Source organism: Ammospiza caudacuta, chromosome 3 (genome assembly GCF_027887145.1).
Source record: "Ammospiza caudacuta isolate bAmmCau1 chromosome 3, bAmmCau1.pri, whole genome shotgun sequence".
Lineage (NCBI taxonomy): Eukaryota > Metazoa > Chordata > Aves > Passeriformes > Passerellidae > Ammospiza > Ammospiza caudacuta.
The window spans coordinates 90,917,416-90,940,303 of NC_080595.1; the positions used below are offsets into that span (position 1 = coordinate 90,917,416).

A 22,888-nucleotide genomic window follows, 5' to 3' on the forward strand; every position below is an offset into this window, starting at 1 on the left:
GGCACTTTTGAGTCTTTGGCACTACGAATACCAAGTTGAAAAAACAGCTACAGTAGTTCCACAGAGCTCTCCAGAGTTTTTGGCTGAGGGATCGGTGTAGACTGAGAGACCTGCAGGGAACTTACCTAACTCTCTGCTCCTCAGCTCACCCAGTGTCACTGGGACTTGTTCCTTCTGCTGCTAAAAATAGTTTGTAGTGCAGTTGTTTCCATGTCACTTCATTAGCAGGTGTAACTCCTTGTGTCACATGCACTGCTTCTCAGGTGCTAGTTGATTAGAAGTTCTGCAGTTGTCTATTTTTACATCTTCACCCTGTTTAAAATTCTTCAGGATAGGTGAGAAACAAAACTGTCAACACTGTATATTAGCTCAACACTTGTATTTTACTGTCATATCTTAGGATGGTTTTATTTTATGTACATCTTGTTCCTAACGGGCATTTTTAATATCAAAAGTTCTTTTTATTATTTACAGTTTTTTGGTTTTTTTAAATGCCTTCTGACCCTTTTATTGTACCTTTCTAGACTGAGCAGCCTCCCTCTTGTCCCATCACCCAACCCTAAGACCCCCTTCAAAACAAATAGGATTGTTTCTCCTTCCCTGCAGCATATCTTGTTTCATGACTTAATTACTAGGCAGTTTCAGCCATTCTCATGCTGAACTTCTCACTGCCTAATGGTTAATTAAACTATTAAAATGTCATTACCTAATGATAAGATGGCAAATGTTCAAATTCCTTACAAGACCTCTTCACCTATTGAACCTTATGGTTTGCATGAAGCATGATATAATTATGGAAGGGGAACCAACAAGCTGAATTTCCCTGGTGTCAGGCAGGAATCGGATGCTTTGGGTGGCCACTCCACTTCCAGCCTTTTGGAGCCTCCATGGCAGCAGTCCAGGCATATCTTTCAGCCAGGCTTACTGTTAGGGCTGGGGTAATTAGTGGCTCAGCCATGGGGTAAAAATAAGGCAGTAATACAGAATGAAGTGCAGCCAACCAGCTGTTACCCCTTACAGAGCAGATAAATGATAGATCCGTGATAGATCAACATCACATTCCATGCTATTGTGACAGTCACATGTATTTCATATAATATAAATTATGTAGATTAAGAACACTTTATGAATTACAGGGTGGAACATAGTTGTCATTCTTTTGGGCTCTCCAGACTCAAAGTGACAGAAAAACAATTTCTGTTGTATGAGATCAAGATCATTTCACTATTCGTTATGCAGAAGTCCAGCAACTGGTCTGTCAGGAACATAACAAGAAATGAATTAGGCATACTTATGCATGTGACAATTTTTAGCATTATTTCTCTTTCACAGTGCTAAATTGAGTTATGCACACATGAAAAGTACATCTTATTTCATATGAACATTTCATATTTGTGTCAGGGCTGGTTGAGAATTTTGTTTTTCATTCTCATCGGAATAAAATGGCAGTGCAATCCTGGTAATTTTTAAAAGATAAGGTTGACATGTCTTTTTCAATCCAGCAACACTGATGGAAATTTATTGCATGGAAAACAAACTTCTGATAAACACAACTTTACTTGAGGACTTTATTTCCCATACTATGACATTTCCCATGTGAATGAAATCTGAATTCCACACAGATACAGTGTTTCTTGAAATGCATTTTGCTTTCAGTTCTATAAATCTCAATTCCTCAGAAGAGCCTATGCCATTTTAGGAAAAACCCATACTTACCTGGGACATCATCAGCTCTTGGCTGTTGTGTTCAGTAGTAAACAAAACGGATTAAAAAGAACTTTTTAGTGACTTTAGTGTGAGGAGTACCATCACACTTTGCCTGAGAAATTGTTAGGAAAATGTGAATGGGGAAAAAATCTGAAGAAAGGGTGAATTGCTTTTTAAATTTCGTAGTATGCAGCTTTTAGTCTAAGTAGTCTTTCTTAGCAAAATTCAATTTTTGAAAATTTTTTTAAGTCCAGCAATTTAAAATATACTGTTGACTTGCTCAATAGGATTAAAACACAGCTAGTATAGGTTTCACCATAAGAACATTGCCAAACATATGCCAAACATACCTGATATAACATGGTGCCATTTTAGAGCAGGCAAATTGTTGTAGTATATACTTCCAAATGTGTTGAGCTTTTTGTCACTACTTACACATGTTGATATTTTTTTGGCACTTTTCAGTGGCAAGTTTGTTTTAGAAGACATCAGATTTGATTAGTCCTCAACAGTGACTAAGACTAGATTAGCTTTACACAGGGATGTTGCTTTCTGCTGTTGCTTCACATCCAGTTGTAACCAATGGATGGATTTTTTTTTCCTACCATTTGTTCATTCCCTTTATTACAAGTTTGGATCTTGGTACATTTCTGGTGGAAGTTAATCTGGCACCTGGCAGCCTTTCCAAAGAATAGCAATTTCCCACAGATTTCTCCCCTCTCTCTACTCCTGAAGATGGCTTGTCCAGATCATTAGTGCCAGAACACCATGGTCCTGCCTGGGGAGGACCAGGCTGCTAGGCACTATTTATTTGTGGTCATTAGAATAAGATGCTAATAATCATATGGGCACTGCAGCACAGCTGAAGGACATCCTAGTCTGGAAGAAGTCTGGAAGAACTATTTAGAAGGGAAAAGGAGGACAAGAAACTTTTGAATTTGTTGATACTGTTTTACTACGCTGTCATCAAGTGAAAAGCAGAAATAATTTTGGGAAGAAAGGATGAGAATGTGGTTTACCCCCTTCTGAATAAATGTGCTAAACGTTCATCCAGCTTTGTCTGGTGTTAAAAGGCAGGTCTCGTGGGATGTGGGAACTGTTATCATTCTTGCACCTGAAAGAGCATTATGTACACATCTACATCTTTATTATTCTGCCTGAAGGCTTTAGTGTAACCAGATGGTATTTATCTGGCCATTGTAGATGAAAGAGTGTGTGAAATAGCAGCATGTGACAATGATAAACACTGAATAAAAATAGCAAGTATATATAGACTCTGTCTTAAAGAAGTCAGAGGAATTCTTGAGAGTTATTGACTCTGCTGTATATCAGTTCCAGAACAAACACTTTGAAAGCCTGTGTATGTGAGCATTTCTGAAAATCTGTACATCACTTTGATCAGTATAATTTGAGGAGGTCAGACTGGCCTAACTTCCCTCAGGGAAAGTACACTTTTCCAAAAGCTTGTACTTTGGTTAGGACCCAGTTAGACAGGGACTATAGAAAAGACAAGACTATAGAAAATAAACTGGAGAGATAGAAAACATTCTTTGTCTGGACTGTGGCCCAAATTTGTTAACATCTATTGTCTCTCCAGGTCCAAAGAAGGATAACAAGCACATGGATACAGATGTAACCATCTAGGAAAGAATTAAAAAGCTAAATTATTAAGCTGATAAATATTAACAGAAGTATGAAACAGTCCAAAGGAAGTTTTATAGTTATGAAATTACTAATAATCTTTTCAGATCTGTGCTAGCTGTCATTTTCTACTGCATGGAAGAATATTGAAGAGTAAATGTCATTTGTTTTAGAGTAACCAGAGAAAAGATGTAGATTAGACCTTTCATACTGTAAGAATTGAACATTGTACTTCTGGTCAAAAACAACATGTCACTGAAGAGCAGCATCAGTTTATGGGAGTGTATGAAAGCCTTGATGTAGTTCATCAGAGAAAATGAAGGTCAGTCTGAGCATAGTAGCACCTCTGCTTTTTTATCCATCTGAAAACAAGGACACAAAGATGTCAGCTGTGTTTGGAATTCCTGTAACTCAGTTTCTTGTCTCCACCATCAGACAATCTTGGATGCCTAAGGAAGAATGTAAGATTCAGGTGATCCTAAATGTGTCTAACTTTTCCCAAATTACAGACACCTGTGGGCACTGTGTCTGTGTGCTCACACCCCCTTGGTGGGGGTAATGACCCTTTGCAACTCCTTCTGAGCCCCAGGCATGTGTTTTCTGATTATAAACCAGATTATTGTGTATCTCAGTTATTCCCAAGCAGCTTTTACTGAAGGTAAGCATCTGGAGCTTCCCTTTGGGAATTTTCTATTTGAAAACAAATGGTCATTAGGAAACCTCTGCTACACAAGAGGCTCTTGAAAGTATTTACACTGGAGATTCATAAAATTACCCTGCACCCTGGACCTCGTGCACATGTGAGAGGAAGCATTCCACTCCCCAAGCAGCCATTTATTTACAAAGGCTCAAGAAACTCCTGATCTTTATGCAAAAGTGTATCTAAACCCTGAGGATAACAAAAACAACTTTAACTTCTTCACACCGTCAGATTTGGCCAAAAATATGTTGCTGCTTTGAGAGTCTGTGTTTATTTTTGGGGGTTTTATGCATCACAATCCTTTCCTTCTACTCTGTGGTGCTGTTCCCTGTTATCAAAACAGACTGAAAGGAAGGCAAAAACATCAATGCTAGCAGCACTGGCATAGTTCCTAACAGATCCTGTTTTTTTTGCTATAGAGAGCATAGTTTTGAACTGGTCCACTCCTTGTATTTTTTGTTGCCTTTTTTTCGCTTCTGACACTTTAAAAATATTCCAGGAAAGACACAGATATCTCCTGAATTTGCTCACTTTTAGTTACCAGTGATGGGATACCCTTTTGATGTAATCCAGAGACCTAATCTGATCCAGGTTCTGTTCCTGACAGCCTGTTGATCAAAACTGTTACACTTTTGTAGGAAACCTCCTGCTAACTCAGCCAACATACAATATTCACATATTGTTACAGAGCAGTACAAAGGCCAGACTGCATCTGTTAGAATAACACATTAAAGCCACTCAAAGATTGTTTCAGTGAGCTATAATGTGCAAGTTCTGTGGGTCTTCATCAGAGGCCATCTTGGAAGAGCAAGACAACTTACAATGACACTGTGCTGCTCTCCATTGTTAATATCAGTGTAGCAAACTATAGATACCATTTTCTAGGGTTTTTTAGATCTCAGCATCTTCAGGAAGATACAGGCAAATGATTATTTGCCCTTGAATTTTCAGGATTTGTGGATCTATAGTTCTTATCTGCCATCTTCAGGATTTATTTTATATATATATATATAATTTTTTAAAGCTGTCATATCCTTTGTTCTTCTTCCCTTCTCCAAACTGAAAATTTGCCTTTTTCATGTCTCCTTTTTTGTAATGGAGGTACTTTTCCTCCTTAAATGTTTTAGTTGGTCTTTTCTGTGGCCTTCTCTGAGTCCACTACATCCTCCTTCGGATGCAGAGACCAGAACTACACACCATATTTAAAATGGGGATTCATATTCTTTATCTGTAGAGTGGCTCTCTTTGCCTTGTTTTTGATGTCCTTCCTCAAGCTGCCCAGTATTTGGGGGATTTGGGGTTGCTGCTGAGAGGATGATTTTAGGGAAGGGTCAGCAACTCCCGGATTGTAACCACCAATTCCAAGTTAAGCGTCATGTAATCAGGGTTTCAGTTATTTTTTTTCCCCATGTTTGTTTACACTGAAGCTTGGCTGCCACATTTTTACCCTGTTTGTTCAGCTTTGAGGGCTTTTTGAAGTTCAGCCAACATTTGACTACCCAAAAGAGCTCAGAGTCTTCTGAAAGAAATGTGAAAAACTGGAGCATTCACAGTTTTCTCCCTTCTTCAACTCATCAGTTATGAGACAGAGTAAAACCAGTCCTGGCATCGATCCTGGAGGACCCCAGTGGCCAAGTCCTCTCCATCCCTAAGGCCTTCCATTTGCTTCCTCTCCTTTAAGCAGCTTTCAGTCTTTAAAACATCATTTCCTCTAATCCTATGGCAGCTTAATTTTTTTAATAGCCTTCAATGTGGAACCCTGTCAGAAGCTTTATGAAAATTCAAAAATATCATGTCCAGTGAATCCCCTTTATCCACCTGGTCCTTGACACTGTTGTAGAAATCCAGCAAGTTGATGGGACAGGATTTCCCTTTACAGAATCCCCACCAAATCTTTTTCAACAGACTGTGATTATCTGCGTGATTTTGTTACAGACCTATTATCTTACCCAGTGATGTAAGACTCTGGTCTGTATTTTTGTACTTCCCAGCATCATCTCTAAAGTCCTCATTTGTAGAAGGGATGTCGCAGACATTTCTCCACAGAAATCCTTTCTTTCGGATTTCTGTGTCTTTGGAGGCCAGAAGCCTCCGAAGACAAAGTAAACAATTATTATCAGCTGCTGGGGAATGCAACAGGGGCACCTATTTTAATTAGTGATTGATTCATGTTTTATGTTTATAATTGAAAGCCAATCACCAGTACAAGCCAAGAGACTGAGTCCTTGGCCACAGCTTTGTTGTAAATTCTTTTCTCTCTCTTGCTAGCTAGCCTAGCTGCTCTACAAAACCTCTCTTCTTATTCTTTCTAATATAACTATAATATATTATATCTTATATTAATAAATTCAACCTTCTAATTCAAGAAACAAAATTCACCATCTCTCTATCACCAGCCAGCGCCCACTCAAGCGCGGTAATAAAGGGAAACTCTCAATTTTTCTGGCACAATGGCTGTGATGATAGGTTACACATCTTTGTTTTTAAATTCCACATTTGAGAGCTTCTGGATGAATGCTGTCTGGTCTTGGTGACTTCCTGACATCTGACTTGTTTATTTATATTTAGTCTAATATTTTCTGTCTGTTTACTTATTGATCTAGTTCCTTTGAATGATCTGGTACAAAGAATGCTGTGGGTGTAGGAATCAAACATTTTCAACAAAAAAGAATTATGCAAGCAGATATATGAGCTTCTCTTGCATGGGCTTATACTTGACTATGAGCGCTGCTCTTCACACTTTTGTCATTCAGCAGTCCTACCAGTGGCTTATCAAATTTATTGCTTTTAATATACTGAAAAAAGTTAAAATTTCCATTTTTCAAGTTCATTTTCAGTCCTCTTAAGTTTATGTTTACATTTGGCCTGAGTAGTTTTGTGGTTTTTCCTTATTTGGATGAGCTTTCCATTCCTCAGAGGGGAGAAGAAGGTATGAGTATCATGGTAGCCTCCTTGACTTTCCCATTAAAGTCATACAGCTTGTTTTCAGACCCACACAGACTTTTCCTTTTGCAGTGTTACACATCTTTTATGCAAGCTTCTATTACAAGTTTTTCTGGGGTTTGGTATTTGGTGAGTTTTCTAATAGCTTCTAGGTTGCCTTCTTTTGGACTGTATATTATAGGGTGTTTTGACACTTTGCCTTACCTCCCATTGTGTACTTCCTTTAATTCATAGAATCATTAAAGTTGGAAAAAACTTCTAAGATCATGAAGTTCAACTTCAACCAAACACCACCCACACCCTCCAAACCTTATCACAAAGTGCCATATCTGCTTATTTTTTGAACACTTCCAGGGATTACAAACTCACCACTTCCCTGGGCAAGCCTGTTCCAATGCGTGACCACTCTTTCAGTGAAGAAGGTTTTCCTAATATCCATCCAGCCTGAATTTCCTGTGTTGTGCCTTGGGGCCATTTCCCTTGCCCTGTCACTAGTTGCCTGGGAGAAGAGGCCAACCCCAAAGAATTCTGCATTTCTGTGCTGGATTCTTTCTCTACAGCTCTGAAATTAATTGTATTGTGGTTGCAGAGCAAGACCACACCAGCAAGAGCATCTTTTCTTGTGGGTTTTCTAACTTACTAGTTCTTTCAGGAAATATTGTTTTTTCTTCTCTGATGTTTTTGTCCAATTGTTTGGGTCATCTTGGTTTGGGTTTATTAGGGATTTTTTTTCCCTGCTTATCCTGCTGAAGTATCAATGCAGTTCAATAAAGGTAGCTAGAATCTCAGCCTCCTGCTATCATTCCTGAACTTGCAGGTCTCAGTCTGGTTTCACAGTTTCTGCTCACTGTTATTAAGCTTATTGGAAGTAATTTTATTATTTATCTTATATATATTCTAGAAGAATCTGGATTTTCTATCCACAAGGACTTTATTGTGCTTTTGTCCCCTTATTATATAAAGCTATTATACTTCATATAATCTTTCATGCACAGCACCCTACCCTCACTTTTACAGCTTCTTCTGTCATTCCTGGTAGTCTCCTAACATTGCCCACTCCTGCAAGCCCACCAGGATGCCTGTGTTACAGGAAGAAGTGATTTCTAGGTGCCAGTAATTCTTGTAATGACCTCATATTTAGGCTTCTCATGTTGGTACAGAGGCACTTCTGAATCTGCCCCCACAGCGAATTTAGCTACATCCACCTCGTGTTACATCCACCTGAACAAGTTGCTTTTTCTGACTTTCAGTCTTGCCCAACTGCCAGTAGAAACTGTCTCTGATTTTTCAGTTTTCATGGTCAGCACCTTGGCCTAATAATGATGCAAGTGCATCCCATTTCTCACTTCAAAACATCCCCCATCTCCTGAGCTGTACCCTCCTTACACTGTGCCCCTTGTGCACGGAGGCGCGCACTGATCTCTGTGTGCATGTAAGTCCTTGCACAAGGTACTGGCAGCATTCCTGAGAGCTCTATTCCTCAAGTGCAGGCTTGTTTCCTGGCTGTGAGCTTCATTCTGGGCTGCACAGCTTCCCCTCCACACTTGCTGCATCCTCACTATTCACAGGTACTCGCAGGTGCTGCTCCTCCGCTGCTGCCTGGGGCCATTCCTGTGACCAAGCTCCACTGGCCCGGGATGTTTGCTTTCCTGTCTAGTGCTGCTTTGCTCTACTGCTGCTTTATTTTGTTAGAGCAAGTCGTGAAATAGTTTACTGTCAGCTCAGCTTGGGATGATGGAAAGCATGAAGCTGAGAAACAACATAGCACTTCAATTTATGTTTGTTTTGCTGTTTGATTGTTAATTTCGTGTACAAAGTAAATGGAAGTGGAGAGATGGGATTTCTTTCTTTGAAGAGGATGTAGTTTACAAACTGCTTTGGTAGCTGAATGCTGAAGTCCAGACTACAGTTTAAGAAGTGGGGAAAGAATCTACAGTTTAGAGGAGTGACTCTGCTGGCTTTGCCTGTAAAACTATACAAATCACAATATACCATGTTCTCTTACTGAAGAGATGTATTTTTATACATTTGAAATGCTAGTTATTTAGAATAAATATACATTATTCAGATTTTTTTTTCCCATGATATCACTATCAGTTTATCACAAACGTTACTGAAATTATTAAAATAGACTTGAGGGCTCTCAAAGTAGACAGAAGGCCTCAGTTTGTCCGTTCTTAATTTTGAAGGACTTTGGCAACAATTACATTGCAGTGGAAGAGTCGGTGTAGGAGGTTGAAACCTGAGCTACTTTATTGCTGTCATATTTAAAGTGCATATAAAAATAGACTTCATTAGTAACTGAAAACTGGAATATCTGTTTAAGTGTAACACTGCTGTCACAACTTTCTTAAGGGACAAGGCAAATAATTTGGAGTGATGGAATGAATTTATGTGGTTCAGAAGGGGAAAGTAGTCTGTTGTTTGTCCCTTCTCATTTACAGAAAATCTGTGTTTCGGAGCTTCTCTCCTCCCCCAGTTTCCCTGGTAATGCTAGTAATTCCAAAGAGAATAAATTGGCATTTGAAGGTGAGCAGTTGAGAACTGGTAGAATTTTGTAGGAGCCCCAAATATTGGCTTGCAATTAAAAATTCCTTGGATTCAATTTCTTTCCTGGAGTCTGTTGCACTTCATTTGTTAATTCCAGTGCTGCATTGGTCCCCCCTCTGAAGCCTTGTGTTAGTGTGAATCCTGTCTCACCAAAGGAGGGATACAGTTCAGTGTCACAGTTCAATAACAAAAAATGTTTAATCCACTTTATTACAATTTTCAATTCCTTCTTTCTGCTGTGCTTGGTCACTAGAAGCATTATAAACATTTTGTTCTTGTATCTGTTATTTAGCCGGATAGAAGGTTTTATTAGGAAATTATGTCCCACACGAAAGCCAGTCCATTTGGCTCCCACACAAAAGTTGTTAGTGTTCATTTAACCCAAATTGTACAGGGTTCTTGACTAATGCTATCCCCAACATAATGTTTGCTTGTAATGTATGGTGTGCATTTCTGTTTTGTCTCTTGAAGGAAAGTTCAGGCTTGCTTGTTCCTGCTGTTAATTATAACAAATTCTGGCAAATTTAGGAATCTGAAAAGCTTGTCAGATGTTGGCCTTAAGGGCTAGTGTCCCTGAAGTTGGATGTAATTTGTGCATAATAAATTGCTTCAATAAGATTTTGTTTCTTAGCTTAATTACATAAGTCTTTTGGGAGTTAAGCTAATGTGAAATTAAGGGTCATGGGACCACCACAAACTTTTGGAGGTTATGGTGATAAAATCCAGCTGTTTCTTCTCACAATCAACCTCCAATATGTTGTCCTTATCCAATGGTGTTCTTATGTGATTGCTGTAACACTGTAGATTGGTTAGTTGCATTAAACACTGACATGAATTGGATAATTAAATACTAGTCAATATTTGACTGACTTGGCTGACTGCATGCATTACAGTCATCTGCAGATGCCCTGAATATCCAGACTTTGGATAAAAGGACTTTGAATCAATGTGTGGGAATCATGACCTTCCCCAGGGTAGTACCTGAAGTAGCAGATCACACAGCCCTGAGTGAGGCTGAACTAAGTCAAACTCAAAAGGGAGGGTGAGGTTGTTGGAAAAAGCAGTGGGATTCATAAAAGGTGGGAAATAATGACAAAATTTAGGACCTTCACATATGGGGATTCAATTTAGAGTAGTTGAAGAAGACCAGGGTGGGAACTGGTAAGAATCAGCTTGCATTGGAACTTGGGCCGGAGGTGAAAGCCAGCAGCAGCACTCACGTATTTGAGGAGGGGATTTTGTTCTCTAAGTAGAATTATAGAATTGCTACACTTCAGCTTTGGTGGGGGAAAGCATTTCTTTTTAAATACTTATGTCTTGAGTTTTGATTGGTTTATAATTTTCCTTAAAAATTTATAACAGAGTTATAAGTAACATCAATAAGGACCTATTTGTTCCTATGCAGAACAGCCCATGTGCTATGAAGCAAAAGAAACATACACTATACAATGCACAGAATTTTTTAAGTATCTTTTGAAGCTCAATCTTCAGCTCTAACTGAATATGCATACCATAGATGCTTTATATAGGAGCTTATTACTTTTTCTGAAAAGACCAGATCATCTGGCTTCCAAGCATTTGTTTTCTAGATAGTTTTGCATATGATTAGAATGTTCCACTTAATAGGTAATGCCACTCAAAAGAGGATTTGTACATCATGAACATTATAAGCATTTAAGACATGGATAATACATCTGTCACTTTAAGATATTAATAGAACGCTTTTAGGTGCCCATATAGTCACTGACCTTCATGTAGTGGCCTGGATAGTATCTTTAGAGAAACAGCCCTGCAAAATCCCTTCTTCACATTAAAGCAAGAGAAAAAAAATTTCTTTCAGATAATATAGATTTCTTTGTGGTTAGTAAAAGCACTGCACATAAATCTGAAGGAAATGTCTACATGTACCATCATTCCAGACTCCAGGTCCTTAACCTGCCATCTTATATACTTAATTGCCATCTAATAGCTGGGAGAAGGTTCTACCAGAAGCCTCTTGGCAAGAGCTGCTTGCTGCTCCATGGCCAAGAGGTAGACTCGTGCCTGGATGGAGCCCTCATCCAGCTCCCCAGCTGATGCTGTGGGGCCGTGTTCTCCCTTTATGCTGTGGGCTCTGTGCACGACGTCCGGACACAGCCACTCAGCACCTTACAGATTTCTGCATCCAAGCGCCTCTAGACCTTAGGGATCTCTTTATCTCTTCTCCTTTCCTCCCCCTGTGCAAGTACACACACACATTTGCATGAACAGGCTTTTAAAATTCCTTAAGGCAATTTCTAGTATGTGATAAGGACTGTTTTTACAGCAGAGTCCTTACAAATCAATAATCCTGTAAAGATGAAAAACAAATGGGGAATATCTGCTTTGGCAGACAACAATAAAGATGTACATGCTGTAACAATTTATTTGCAGATTCATTCCTCCAGATACCCCTTACAGTTACGGGTCAAAGTCTTCTGTGCATCTGCACTGCTGTCCGAAAAATGTCAACAACCTAAAGGGACCACCCAGTCTGTGTTACATTTGTTGCCTGCATGTATTGTAGGAAGGCACTTCTGGTGTCTTTTCAAAATAGGATTCCTATCCAAATTTCTGAGGACTTCTATCCTCACATCATGCAAATCTCTGTCCGGGGCTACTGTGGTTACTGCCATACCCCTTGCTACTGATAAATGTGAATGGTTACCAATACACACTGTGCAGGATTTCACATTTACAACATGCAGTATATTACAGTAATCATGCCCAGTATTTTTACCACTTGTTAGTTGTAAGAAATCCCACAAGGCCATTTGAGTAATGGAGTTTTGTTTGTCCTTAATGCTTGCTTGGTAAGTTTGTCTAGGGATAAATTGATGGCATTTGGGGGGCAGGGGGGAGGCAATAGGGCTGTCTCAGGCTTTGTGAGACAGAAAAAAAAAAAAGGAAGGGATACAATATAGAAAGCAGCATTTTGTTCTAAGTCTTTTATTCTATTCCACTTTTTAATTACAGATTATTGCTTAAACTGAAGAATACTTTCTCTTGGAGATGCTTTGGGAAATCACTATAATTCCAATTTTGTCATTCAGCAGTAAACTAAATTTAGATTTTAAAAAGGACAAGCAAGGAGGATTACTAACTTTAAACAAAATTGCAGGATTTATGACATCAAAGTTACTGTATCTGACACTATTGAGTGAGTAGATTGCTGCTAAGTAGAGGGTAATATTTTCAAGCACAGCCTTTTACAGTTAACAAGGTGCATATTTGGACAGTTCTTCCATGCTGTGCATGATAGTGGTCCACCATTTCAAGTGTGAGGCCAGATGGTTTCTAAGTTCAGTGAAGTGCTCAGGATCCAAACATAAGGAGGGAAGGTTTTTGAGCACTGAATTTGGGCTTCCAAGGCACTTATAGTCAGATTTTTTTTTGTGTATTTATAACTCAGTGTTTTTGTAACTCAGTCATGTTGTTTTGCTCTCTTCTTAGAGTTTCTTTGTAAGGAATGCCCAAGAGTTCATATTTTCATTGACCGAATTGATCTGAAGGACATTCCAGAAGAGCAGATGTATATGAGGAGGTGGCTTCATGAGCGTTTTGAAATAAAGGATAAGTGAGTAGAAATACAGAGAACTTTCTATTTCAAGACTCTGTCTTATTGCTTTTATACTAATAAATATACCCATGATTTCTGTGTTCCAAGTGGTGCCTGCTATAGGGCTCTCTGAAAAGGGGTGATGTTGGTACTCCTGTTAATGTACTATAATACAATATAATGTGGCCTTGTGGTTAAACCTTTTGCTGAGAAGGTTGGGATTCCTCAGGTTTTGTCCTTCTTTAGATTGAAGAAGTGTGAGTCCATGTTCCAGGCAAGACTCATTCATCTGATCAAACTCCCCATTCATCTTCTTGTAGTCAAGTGCAGGAATGTAAGATGCCTGTGGTAGGCAAGCAAGAAAAAGCAGTGTGATTCTGCCCTTGTAATCAGTGTTAAGTTGGAGTGATAGAGGGGCAGGTCTTGATCTAATCTCTTCTGCCAATATTGTTTACAAACCTTTCATCCAGACTACGACTGAATAAAACCACAGTTAACCCCAAAATTCCTACCTTCACTGGGGAAACAAGGTGAAGTAGAAGTTTCATTTGTCCATTTTTGAATTGTGGCAGAAGTTAAGTGCCTGGCTTCCTCCAACATCTCCAGATAAGGTCACTAGTGAGTATATGCAGCAGATCCTGGAGGGCCTTGTTCTCCAGAAGGACTTTGTGTCTAAATGTAGGATTTAAGTATTCTTTGAGAGATAATGGTTTAATTTGCCAGATCTGAAGTCCTGCTTAAGGGAGGTGAATCTGTTTACTTTCTAAATCCTTGAATACTTTGAGTGAGACAGAAATTTCCCTGGTTCTTTGATATTGTTCTGCCAGTCTCACACTCCATGGAAATAAAAAATGTATTCATTTCTCCTGAGAACTTTGAATTCATGAAGTTAATATGACTATCTGTAAACATGACATTGTTACTAAAATGTCTTAGACATTTAGGATCACTACTTTTGAAAAATAGAAAGTCTGAATTTAATTTAAATAGACAAGTAGCTGATACGTAAAATAAAAGGCTGTCCAATGTCTGTCCCTTTAGTTATCTAGTGAAAGGGAACAAAACTGAATCATCCATGTGTCATTGTAAGCTCCTGTTCACTGGAACATCTTGCCTGGGACCAAATAGTCTGTCAGGCAAATTTAGAGATAGTTAAAACAAAACCTCAGAATTTCCAGACCCTTTTATTACTGTTTTTAAAAACTAGGAGGAAAAAGGTTACTACTAAGCCAGTAATGCAGCATCTTGCATGTTTAGCTTCCAATATATTCAGTGTATTGGGTGTCCTTGTTATTTATTAATTTATTTTATGAAGATACTTCCTCCTCCTTCGGTGCTCAGTGTATTGTTTTGTCATATAATATTGTACAGTGCTCTGGACTTTTTTGCTAAATGCTGAATGAAATCAATTCTTGTCAATTTTTATATTCACTGTCGCGGTTGGTCCACAAGGAAAATATGGCCTTAATGCTTCCAAGGGTTCAGGTTGAGTATTTTGACATGCATCATATTTGTAAGGTGTACTTATTGTTTGAACTTGTTACAGAGGAGCTGCTACATATTATGAAGTCATTTACTAAAAATGTTTGGTTAGAAGCAGTTACTAGATGAAAGTAAGTTTGCTTAAAATGTGTTACTGTCTGACTCTGACCATCTCCTTTTTCTCTGCTTATAGGTTACTAATAGAATTTTATGATGCAAAGGATTCTAAAAGAAGAAATAAGTTCCCTGGGAAAAGTGTTCATTCCAAACTAAGCCTCAAGAAAACTTTGCCATCTTTGCTGTTTTTAGGTGGCCTGACTGCTAGTATGCTTCTGACAGAATCAGGAAGGAAACTATATGTAAAAACATGGATATATGGAACTTTAATTGGCTGCCTGTGGGTTAGCATTAAACCATAAGCAGATGTTAGTCTCCAATCAGTGAAATGTGCAGTCTTTTCTTGCACATTACACCAAATTTTTTCCTGACTTTATAGAAAAAAAGTGTAAATAAAGCCTTATTGATCGAATATTGGAAATAATAGATTTTGTGACTTAAGCCTCTGTGTGGTTGGTCTGGGGAAAATAAATGTAGATTTTCAAATTTGCTACTGATTTTTGCTGGAATAATGACAGATAAACTGAGTCATGTGATAAATTGCTTTCCCCATGAGCTAACATCTATCTCTCTCTGCAGATTTGAAAAAGTATGAGTTATGCATAAGGGTGTCTTATGTGGACCTGTGAATGTATTTACAGAGATTAATTTAGGGTATATATTTATTCTTCTGATATTCATGTTGAATTTTTGTTACTCTTTGGTGCATTACAGCAGTTCAGTTGCATCTATCCCAGCTGTATCGCAACTAAAATCAAAATTTTCCTTTTTTTTCTTAATTTTACTCTTCAGTTTTCACTAAATACTGTGTTCTTTAAAAGGGACTGTGTAAGCTGGCAAATCATGAGATGTTACCAGAAGCAGCATAAAATGTTCCTGAGAACTACTGTTCATGGGGAAGAAGCTCTGTTTATCTAGTGCGTGACTTTTGATTATATTGCAGTATTAGGTGATTATTTTACATATGCAAAACATTAAATGGTACCGAGCAAACAGCTTCTTTTGCGCACCTCACGTTTGTGCATAAGGGATGTGTGCAGTGTAAGGAAATGTGAAGTTTTTGTTTCTGGCCAGAACCCCTGTAGCCTCCCTTGTGTCTGCATTACCCCTCTCACCACGAGCATTCAGCTGAGCTCACACTCCTCCTCCATGTGTATGTGCCATAAGCAGAAGTTTCCCGTTACCTCACAATTTTCTGGAAGCAAACCTTGTTGTTTGAGAAGTGCATGGAATCACTGTAATGAGGAACCTCAGGTGTTCCTGGTAAATCTGGAGCGTGTGCCTTTCCCACTGACCTGATCTAGCCTGGTGTTCCATAGGCTAGCAGTCATCTCTGTGCTGTAGTATCCCACAAGATTTGAGTCATTCTAGGCCTTGCAGACTGCACTTAGGTTGAAATTATGGGGTTGATATATATGGTTTGCACAGTAGATAATAATCAATGAAATGCATATCTTATCAGTATTTCACCTGCTTGAAAATATACTTTAAAAAGCAAAATCAACACACTCTATGAAAGTCTGAGATTCCCAAGGCTGGTATCATTGTTGGGGAAAGCCATTTCCTGATTCTAGGGAATAGTCTATATATACACCAATGGGGTAGGAAAGAAGATGTATTTTATCTTCTTCCATTAGGGAATTGGACTCCTGTATCAAAATTAAAAAACTAGAGAATATTTTTATATCACACTTGCAAGCTTTAAATGTGTATCTTTTTCTAGCTTCAGTATGATTTGTCTTGCTTTGTTAGAGTTAAACATCTCTTAAAATTATATCTCAGTTTTTCAGATTCCACCATTGCCAGTTGATTAAAGGTTTTACTGCGTGGGGTTGTTTTTGTTTTTGTTTTCAACAGAGTATTACAGAGGAATTACAGTTCCACCTTAAAATGATTCAGTACAACTTTCAGTTTGCAGTTCTGTGTCCTTCCATAATGGATTTTGTCACTGGAGTTATTTATATCCGTGATTGATTCAGGATATGTTGATGAACCATTTTAAAAACAATGACTGGGAACAATGTTGAAAAACAGTATTGTTATGAGGCTGTGAGACAAAAAAAAAAAAAAAGCCATTTTATGTAACAGCCAAATGTGCTTACATGTAGTTCTTCCTATTCTCAGCTGACTGTTACCAGTGGGTATAATGAGAAGGCAACGTTCCTATGTTAGTGTGTTTTTTTCAGTCATGGAATGAAATTTTATTCTGACATGGCTAAATTTCTTTGTAACAGCTAAGAATAACATTTAATTATACATCAAAAATAAATGCAAAATGCTTAATTCATTTGTAGGAAAATAACTGCTATTTTGGAGAGCCTAATTACATGAAATATTGGATCTCTCTTGCTGTTTAAGTACCAGGAATATAATTGACACAGTGCAGCAAACAAACAGGATGTTTATTTTGAACCTTATTCTCTATGTTAATCTTTTTTTTTTCCTTGCCATTAATTTATAAAGTTTTGAAACTGTAATTTGCTGACGTATTTGGCATTGGGAGTATCACATGCTATTTCTAAATATGCACTGATATTAACTTGAAATATTTCTTCATTAAAATAAGAGGAGCCAATGCTCATTCAACTTTTCTGTCCTGTCTGCTTGTTCAATTTTTTCTGCACTTTCATGTTTATAATTGGGAGCTTTAAACAAAGGCTACAAGTGTGGTTTTAAGTCCCCGATGGAAGGACTTGTGTGAGAAGCAGTCAACTGAAAGAAAACAACTTTGTCTTTTTTCCCATGCCGCCAGAAATGTGTTGGGATTGATCTGTGCTTGTTCCAGTGCAACACACCACCAAGTCAGTCGAATGGCAATAGCTTTTTGCCCTTGAGCACGTGCACCATTTGCTGCTCATTAATGATGTTCATTAGTGTGCAGGACCAGCTTCTGCCCAGGAATTGGCCTCAGTGGCAACAGGCCCTGGCCTGACAGCACTGGCAGAGGGTGGACAGACCCAGGGGCAGGGAAGAAGTATTGCAAACAAATACCTGAAGCATATCTTGGTAGCAATGCCACCAAAGTTGTAGTGATGTGTTAAATCTCAGAAGAACCTTTATGTTCAAAAACTGCCTTTGCCAGCTGTATCAGTGCCTCTGATAAGAGCTGTTTCCCTCCCACAAATACCACTCTGTTCATATACACAAGCTGTGTGTAAAACTTGCAAGACCACTAAATGCTAGTTCTACAATGAAATCCTTGTGTTTACTTTGGGGGAAGAATTCAGCTGAGCAAGCATTAACCTACGTGATGGAGAGCACAACAAGTGAAGTGACAAAACATTGCATGATACTGGAGTGAAGAAATGGCTGAGGAGGACACGAGGGCTCCACCCAGATGCAATCCTTTGCTAACTCCTCTGAAGCATTTTGCTGTAATTCTTGTTTTTTCTCCTTTCAGTCAAATATAGCATACCTGTAAAACTTCCTTTAGTACTTAAAAGTTGGCCCCTGATTGTTTTGGCATTTTAGCTTGCAGAGAATGTTTATACTTACTTCAAGGGGGAGAGAGGTAATTATTTTGTGTTTGGATAATGAAGAGGACCATGAGAAGGTTTGGGATTTTTGGCTTAGTGTTAAAAGTGGAAAAAGATACTTTTCCCATACCCACCTCCAAATAAAAAAAAAAACATTTAATGACAGAAATTTCAAATATTCAATAGAAAACCAGCTAACAGGTTCAAGATCTTGGCACCTGCTTTATAAATGCTTTTCTATTCTAAATATGGGAACCAGGGTTTGGTCCTAACCTGCAATTCTAGGTCACTTTTTAGCACAGTGGCTCTGGTGGCTGGGCTTGGAGCAAACACAGTGGGGTTTCTCTTGTCATTTTCATGCCTGTCTCATCAGTTTGGAGCTCTGTGGTCCCAGTGAAGTGTGCTGCCCAATTTGCTGGGCATAAGACAAAAGAAGAAATTGTTACTTTAGTTTATATAATAGCAAAAGTCACACAAGCAAAACACAGCATATTCTGAGAAGGCAAAGGAACAATAATCTGAAGCAAATATTAGAAATATCAGCTCTAGTCAGGCATGACCACATCTGAGTGATTCCAGGGAAAATTTGTTTCCTGTGTGGGGACCAGTTTCCCTGTTAGCATGGTGAATATTTCTCCCACCTGTCCAGTTTCAGTCCCAGATCTGCAGCCTTACTCTGGGCTGACTGCAGTCCCTTTTTTCTAATGAATCCTTCAATACTTTTCAGACTGATGCAAATCTTGTGTTTCCTTCATTCTTCTGGAACTGAAGGATTCCCCTATTTGTTTTCAGCCTGATAAACTGCTGACTGACCACTGCCACCCACGTCCTTGTAATATGTTCTCCTTTAGAGGACTGGCATGTGGTGGGCAGAGGCCAGTGGAAAGGCAGGGGTCTGTTGCTGTTGGGCTGGAAGGAGGTGTTGCTGTTGAAAGAGGGCGTGTTGAGCTCTGAGCCGCTTGGGCTAGTAGAACATGTCCCTGCCCGTGACAGGTGGCTTGGGACTAGATGGTCTTTAAGGTCCCTTCCAACCAAACTACTCTGTCAAGTCTATACTGGACATCTGAGATGGATCTCCCTCCCTCCTGCCTGTGCCAGAGCCTGCTCCTTCACTGACTGGCACTTGGCATGGCTTTGAGTAAAGGCAAAGGCCAGGCAATGCCCTGAAAAACAGTGACTTGTTCCTGGGTCATATTTGTGATGTGAAAGCTCCATTAGTTAGGCTTGTACAAACTATTCCATAGCCTTTTATCTTCGGTGGGAACTCTGTTTTCGAAGGACATTTTGATGTCTTTGTTTGTATTCCCTGTGTGACTAATTCAAACCAGAGCCATTTCAACCTGTTTGCCTGACAGGCCCAGAGAATCTAGAGAGGATGCAGATGTTCAGGGGCAGAAGTTGCTGCCAGTTTTCTGTCTGTGCAGTGACAGAGCTGCTGATCAGAACTGTTGGGCTCCCCACAAAACCTCTGCAGAAAATAGGCCCCTCAAATCCCAGTCCCACCATCACAGCCCGTAGAGGCCTCACCATGGGCTGCCAGTACAACCAGTTTCAGAGTGGTAGGTCCTAAAACCCACTTGGCTTGTTGGCAAAGTATCCAGGATGTGGTGTTCTCCCTGTAGGGTGGGCTGGGCTTCATTGGTGCTTTGAAGCATGGATGAGCAACGAGTTGCAGAGTTATGCCTACTTTAGGGCATCAAAGCCCAGTCACTGGGATGAGAAATAGGAGATACAGCCTCAACAACTCCTGGCCTGAGAAAGACCAGAGATATTTTACTTTTCCCACAATTCCATGCCCTCAAGGAGTTCCCAGTGCTGCTTTTCACCTGGCTAGGTTGGAAAAGATTTGAAGATTTATAGCACCAGCATGACTGCCTGATGCCAAAGGCATTGGCTGGGTACATGGATGTCTGCACTCAGCTTTAGTCCTAGGACATTTCTGAACTGCCCTAGGAACAAGGTGGAGCCAGAGATGGCCCATGTCTCACACCAGTCTGCAGGCAGAGGTTACAGAGAAAGGAACAGGAGAAGGGTTCCACCCTAAAGTGCCATATTTTTGAAGTGCCTTTCCATGTTAGGAATAAGTCCAGCACACCATGGGCACCAGCAGATCTTGTCACCACTACACTTGTTGGGTCCCACACTCCACACCAAGACCCTCCTTCCCTGTCTTCTTTAGGGGCACTCACAAAGGCTGAAATTGTCAAAGCAGTTTTGAATTTCTGGATATAACCAGACCCTGGCTTTATTCAGCTCGGCAACTATTTCATCCAGTTGGGATCAGAAAACAGAATTTAATTTCCAGTTGGCCAAGATGGGAGAGTTGACACTGTAATGATCCCAAAAAGTATCGAATGCTGTACAACATCATTAAGCACAAATAGAACATGCAGATTTCTCAAGGCTGAAACCTGAACTGGAGGTATTAAGTTAAATTGCTTTTCATGCTGTATGCATTACAGTCACTGCTTAAGGCTGTCACGGTTTAGCAGGCATTTGCATCTCCTACAGTGTCCTATTGCACTTTTAGCAGAAAAACTATAGGTCCAGAAAATGGCATTGCCTTTAAGCTAGTTTGCACCCAAGTCTTTTAAACTCTTTCATGATAAACAGGCTATAAAAATTTTACCTTAATCTGTATAATCTATGAGTATTTTTTGGCTTCTATAAACTAAGAAGTCTTCACTTTTTGTCTCACGAGGTATAAAAAAAGTTGGTTTGACATCAGGATGCTTTAATAAATTCCTGTTTATCACAAAGGATTGCATTAGTATGGTCACATACTGAGAGATGTTAAAAAGACTTTAAAAGCACACACTGTTTTTATAGCCAGGGGAGATAAATCAAAATGCAGAAATACTTCTTTTGGGAATGCCACACTTGTAGCAGGACTTGGTTGTAGTCATAGGTGAATAACCTTGTCCACACAGTGTTTAAAGACAAAGAAATAGAAGTTCTCTGGAAGATGGAGAAATGGTGATTTTATTGTCCAGAAAAGGAAAGGTATTCCAAAGAGCTGACAAATAATTCTGCATAACCCATAGTAGTTCTGTTGGCACAGGATATGGTATTGTTTTCTAAGTTAAAACAGTAATGAGAGATTGTGCGTACGTATCCTGATACTTTCAATTGTATTCCTGACAAAATCACAAGAGATTCAAGAAGTCTTAGTGCTTAGAACACATCCCCTTTTGCACTGCAGGGTTGGAAATGCCAAGCGGCTGCTGTCGCTAGCTCATCCTGTGTTTCCCTTTGGAATGCTGGCCCCTGCTTTCAGAGCCTGTTTAAAACTAACAATCCTTCTTGGCAGCACAAACACATATGAAAGCAGAGGTGTGAACTGGGACGTGTCCCATCACCAAGGATGGGGCACTGCAATAAAGCCTGGGCAGCCCATCAGTTGGCCCTGCAGAAGCCAGGAATGGGAGCTCAGGCCAGCACGGAGCTGCAGCCACAGTGAGACAAGCACGTGCCCGTTTGAAGAGCGAGTCCCAGCACAAGGGTGGGCATGGCAGCACCGCAGGCCTTACTGCACGTGCCACACCAGGCTCAGCTGAAGTAAACAGAGACTTCATTTTCCTTTTTTAATAGTAGAACAAATTTGAAGTTTAAGAAAAAAAAAAGTCCTTTCCAAATTATATGACATCCTGGAAAGGAAGGAGTACTCCTGAACCCTCCAAGTTTGGAGTAATTTTGGGATCAAATGATGCTGCAGAATAATTGAATAAAGGTCTGTCAGGCTGCAGTTCTCATCCCTCTCTTATTTCTCAGCTCAGGTCAAATCTTGCCACATGCAGTTATAAGCTTCCCTTATTCCTTAGGTGCCTGACCTAAATTAAGCCTAGTTTGCAGAAGAATTTAGGATTTGCAGCTGCTGGAGAAGGCAACACATAATGAACATGCACACATCACTATACCTGGTACAATATACTTCTTGGATTGAATAATCAGGAAATACTTCTAGACTCTGGTTTTCTGTTTGTAATATGATGTCAGGGCTGTTCCTTGCATTTTAAAGGTGTTCAACAAATGCTTTATTTTGTGAAGTTTTGGCACTTTTTTTATAATATTCATCATGACAGTATCAGAAAGAAATGCATGATTCTGTCTTCATAGCCAGGTTTATTTACCAAGGAGTCAGTAATGGATGGGAAGACCACCTGAGTGAGCTCAAGTGTTCTTAAATGAGCTCAGAATAACATGCAAAGAGGCCAAAATGAAATCCTTCACATCCTTTACCCACACACCACTTTCCAGTTGCCTCCATGCTTTGCTGTGCTTTAGTCTCCTCTCCATCCCCTGATTCCCACCTCAGTGTTCACAGACTTCAGGTTCCTCCAGTTCTCTGCTAGAATTCCCTTTGTCTGTTCCAAGTCTACTTTTCCAAATTATCTCCTCTTGCATGTCTTACCTCCACTGAATGTAGTTCAACTGATGTCCTTCATGTAGACTGGAAACAAGCAGTTAAAAAATAAAAACAACCTGAAAATCTGTACTTTCAAGGATCTGGATTTAAAGCTGCTTTGGCCTGAAGCAGTTAGGAATTGCAAGTTTAGGGAAGTCCCACTCCAAGTCCTGGAGCATGTCCCATGCTCATGAACTCACTAGAGAACAAAGCCTGCAATCTCTGGCTGGCCTCTGGCAAGCACATGTGAACTGCAGCTGGCTTGGTTTTTATCCAAGGCACTATGAATT

At 39.5% G+C, this 22,888-nt stretch overlaps 1 protein-coding gene across 1 annotated transcript in view; it reads left to right on the plus strand.

Annotated features, from left to right (window-relative positions):
- The window catches only part of AGPAT5 (1-acylglycerol-3-phosphate O-acyltransferase 5), a 53,671-nt gene extending 36,368 nt beyond the window's left edge, over window positions 1–17,303 (plus strand). The window contains exons 7-8 of the mRNA XM_058800838.1: window positions 13,013–13,136; window positions 14,794–17,303. Of these exons, the coding sequence (XP_058656821.1) occupies window positions 13,013–13,136; window positions 14,794–15,019 (350 nt within the window). The 3' untranslated portion in view covers window positions 15,020–17,303. The remainder of the gene's footprint in view (window positions 1–13,012; window positions 13,137–14,793) is intronic.
- The last annotated feature ends 5,585 nt before the right edge of the window (window positions 17,304–22,888 follow it).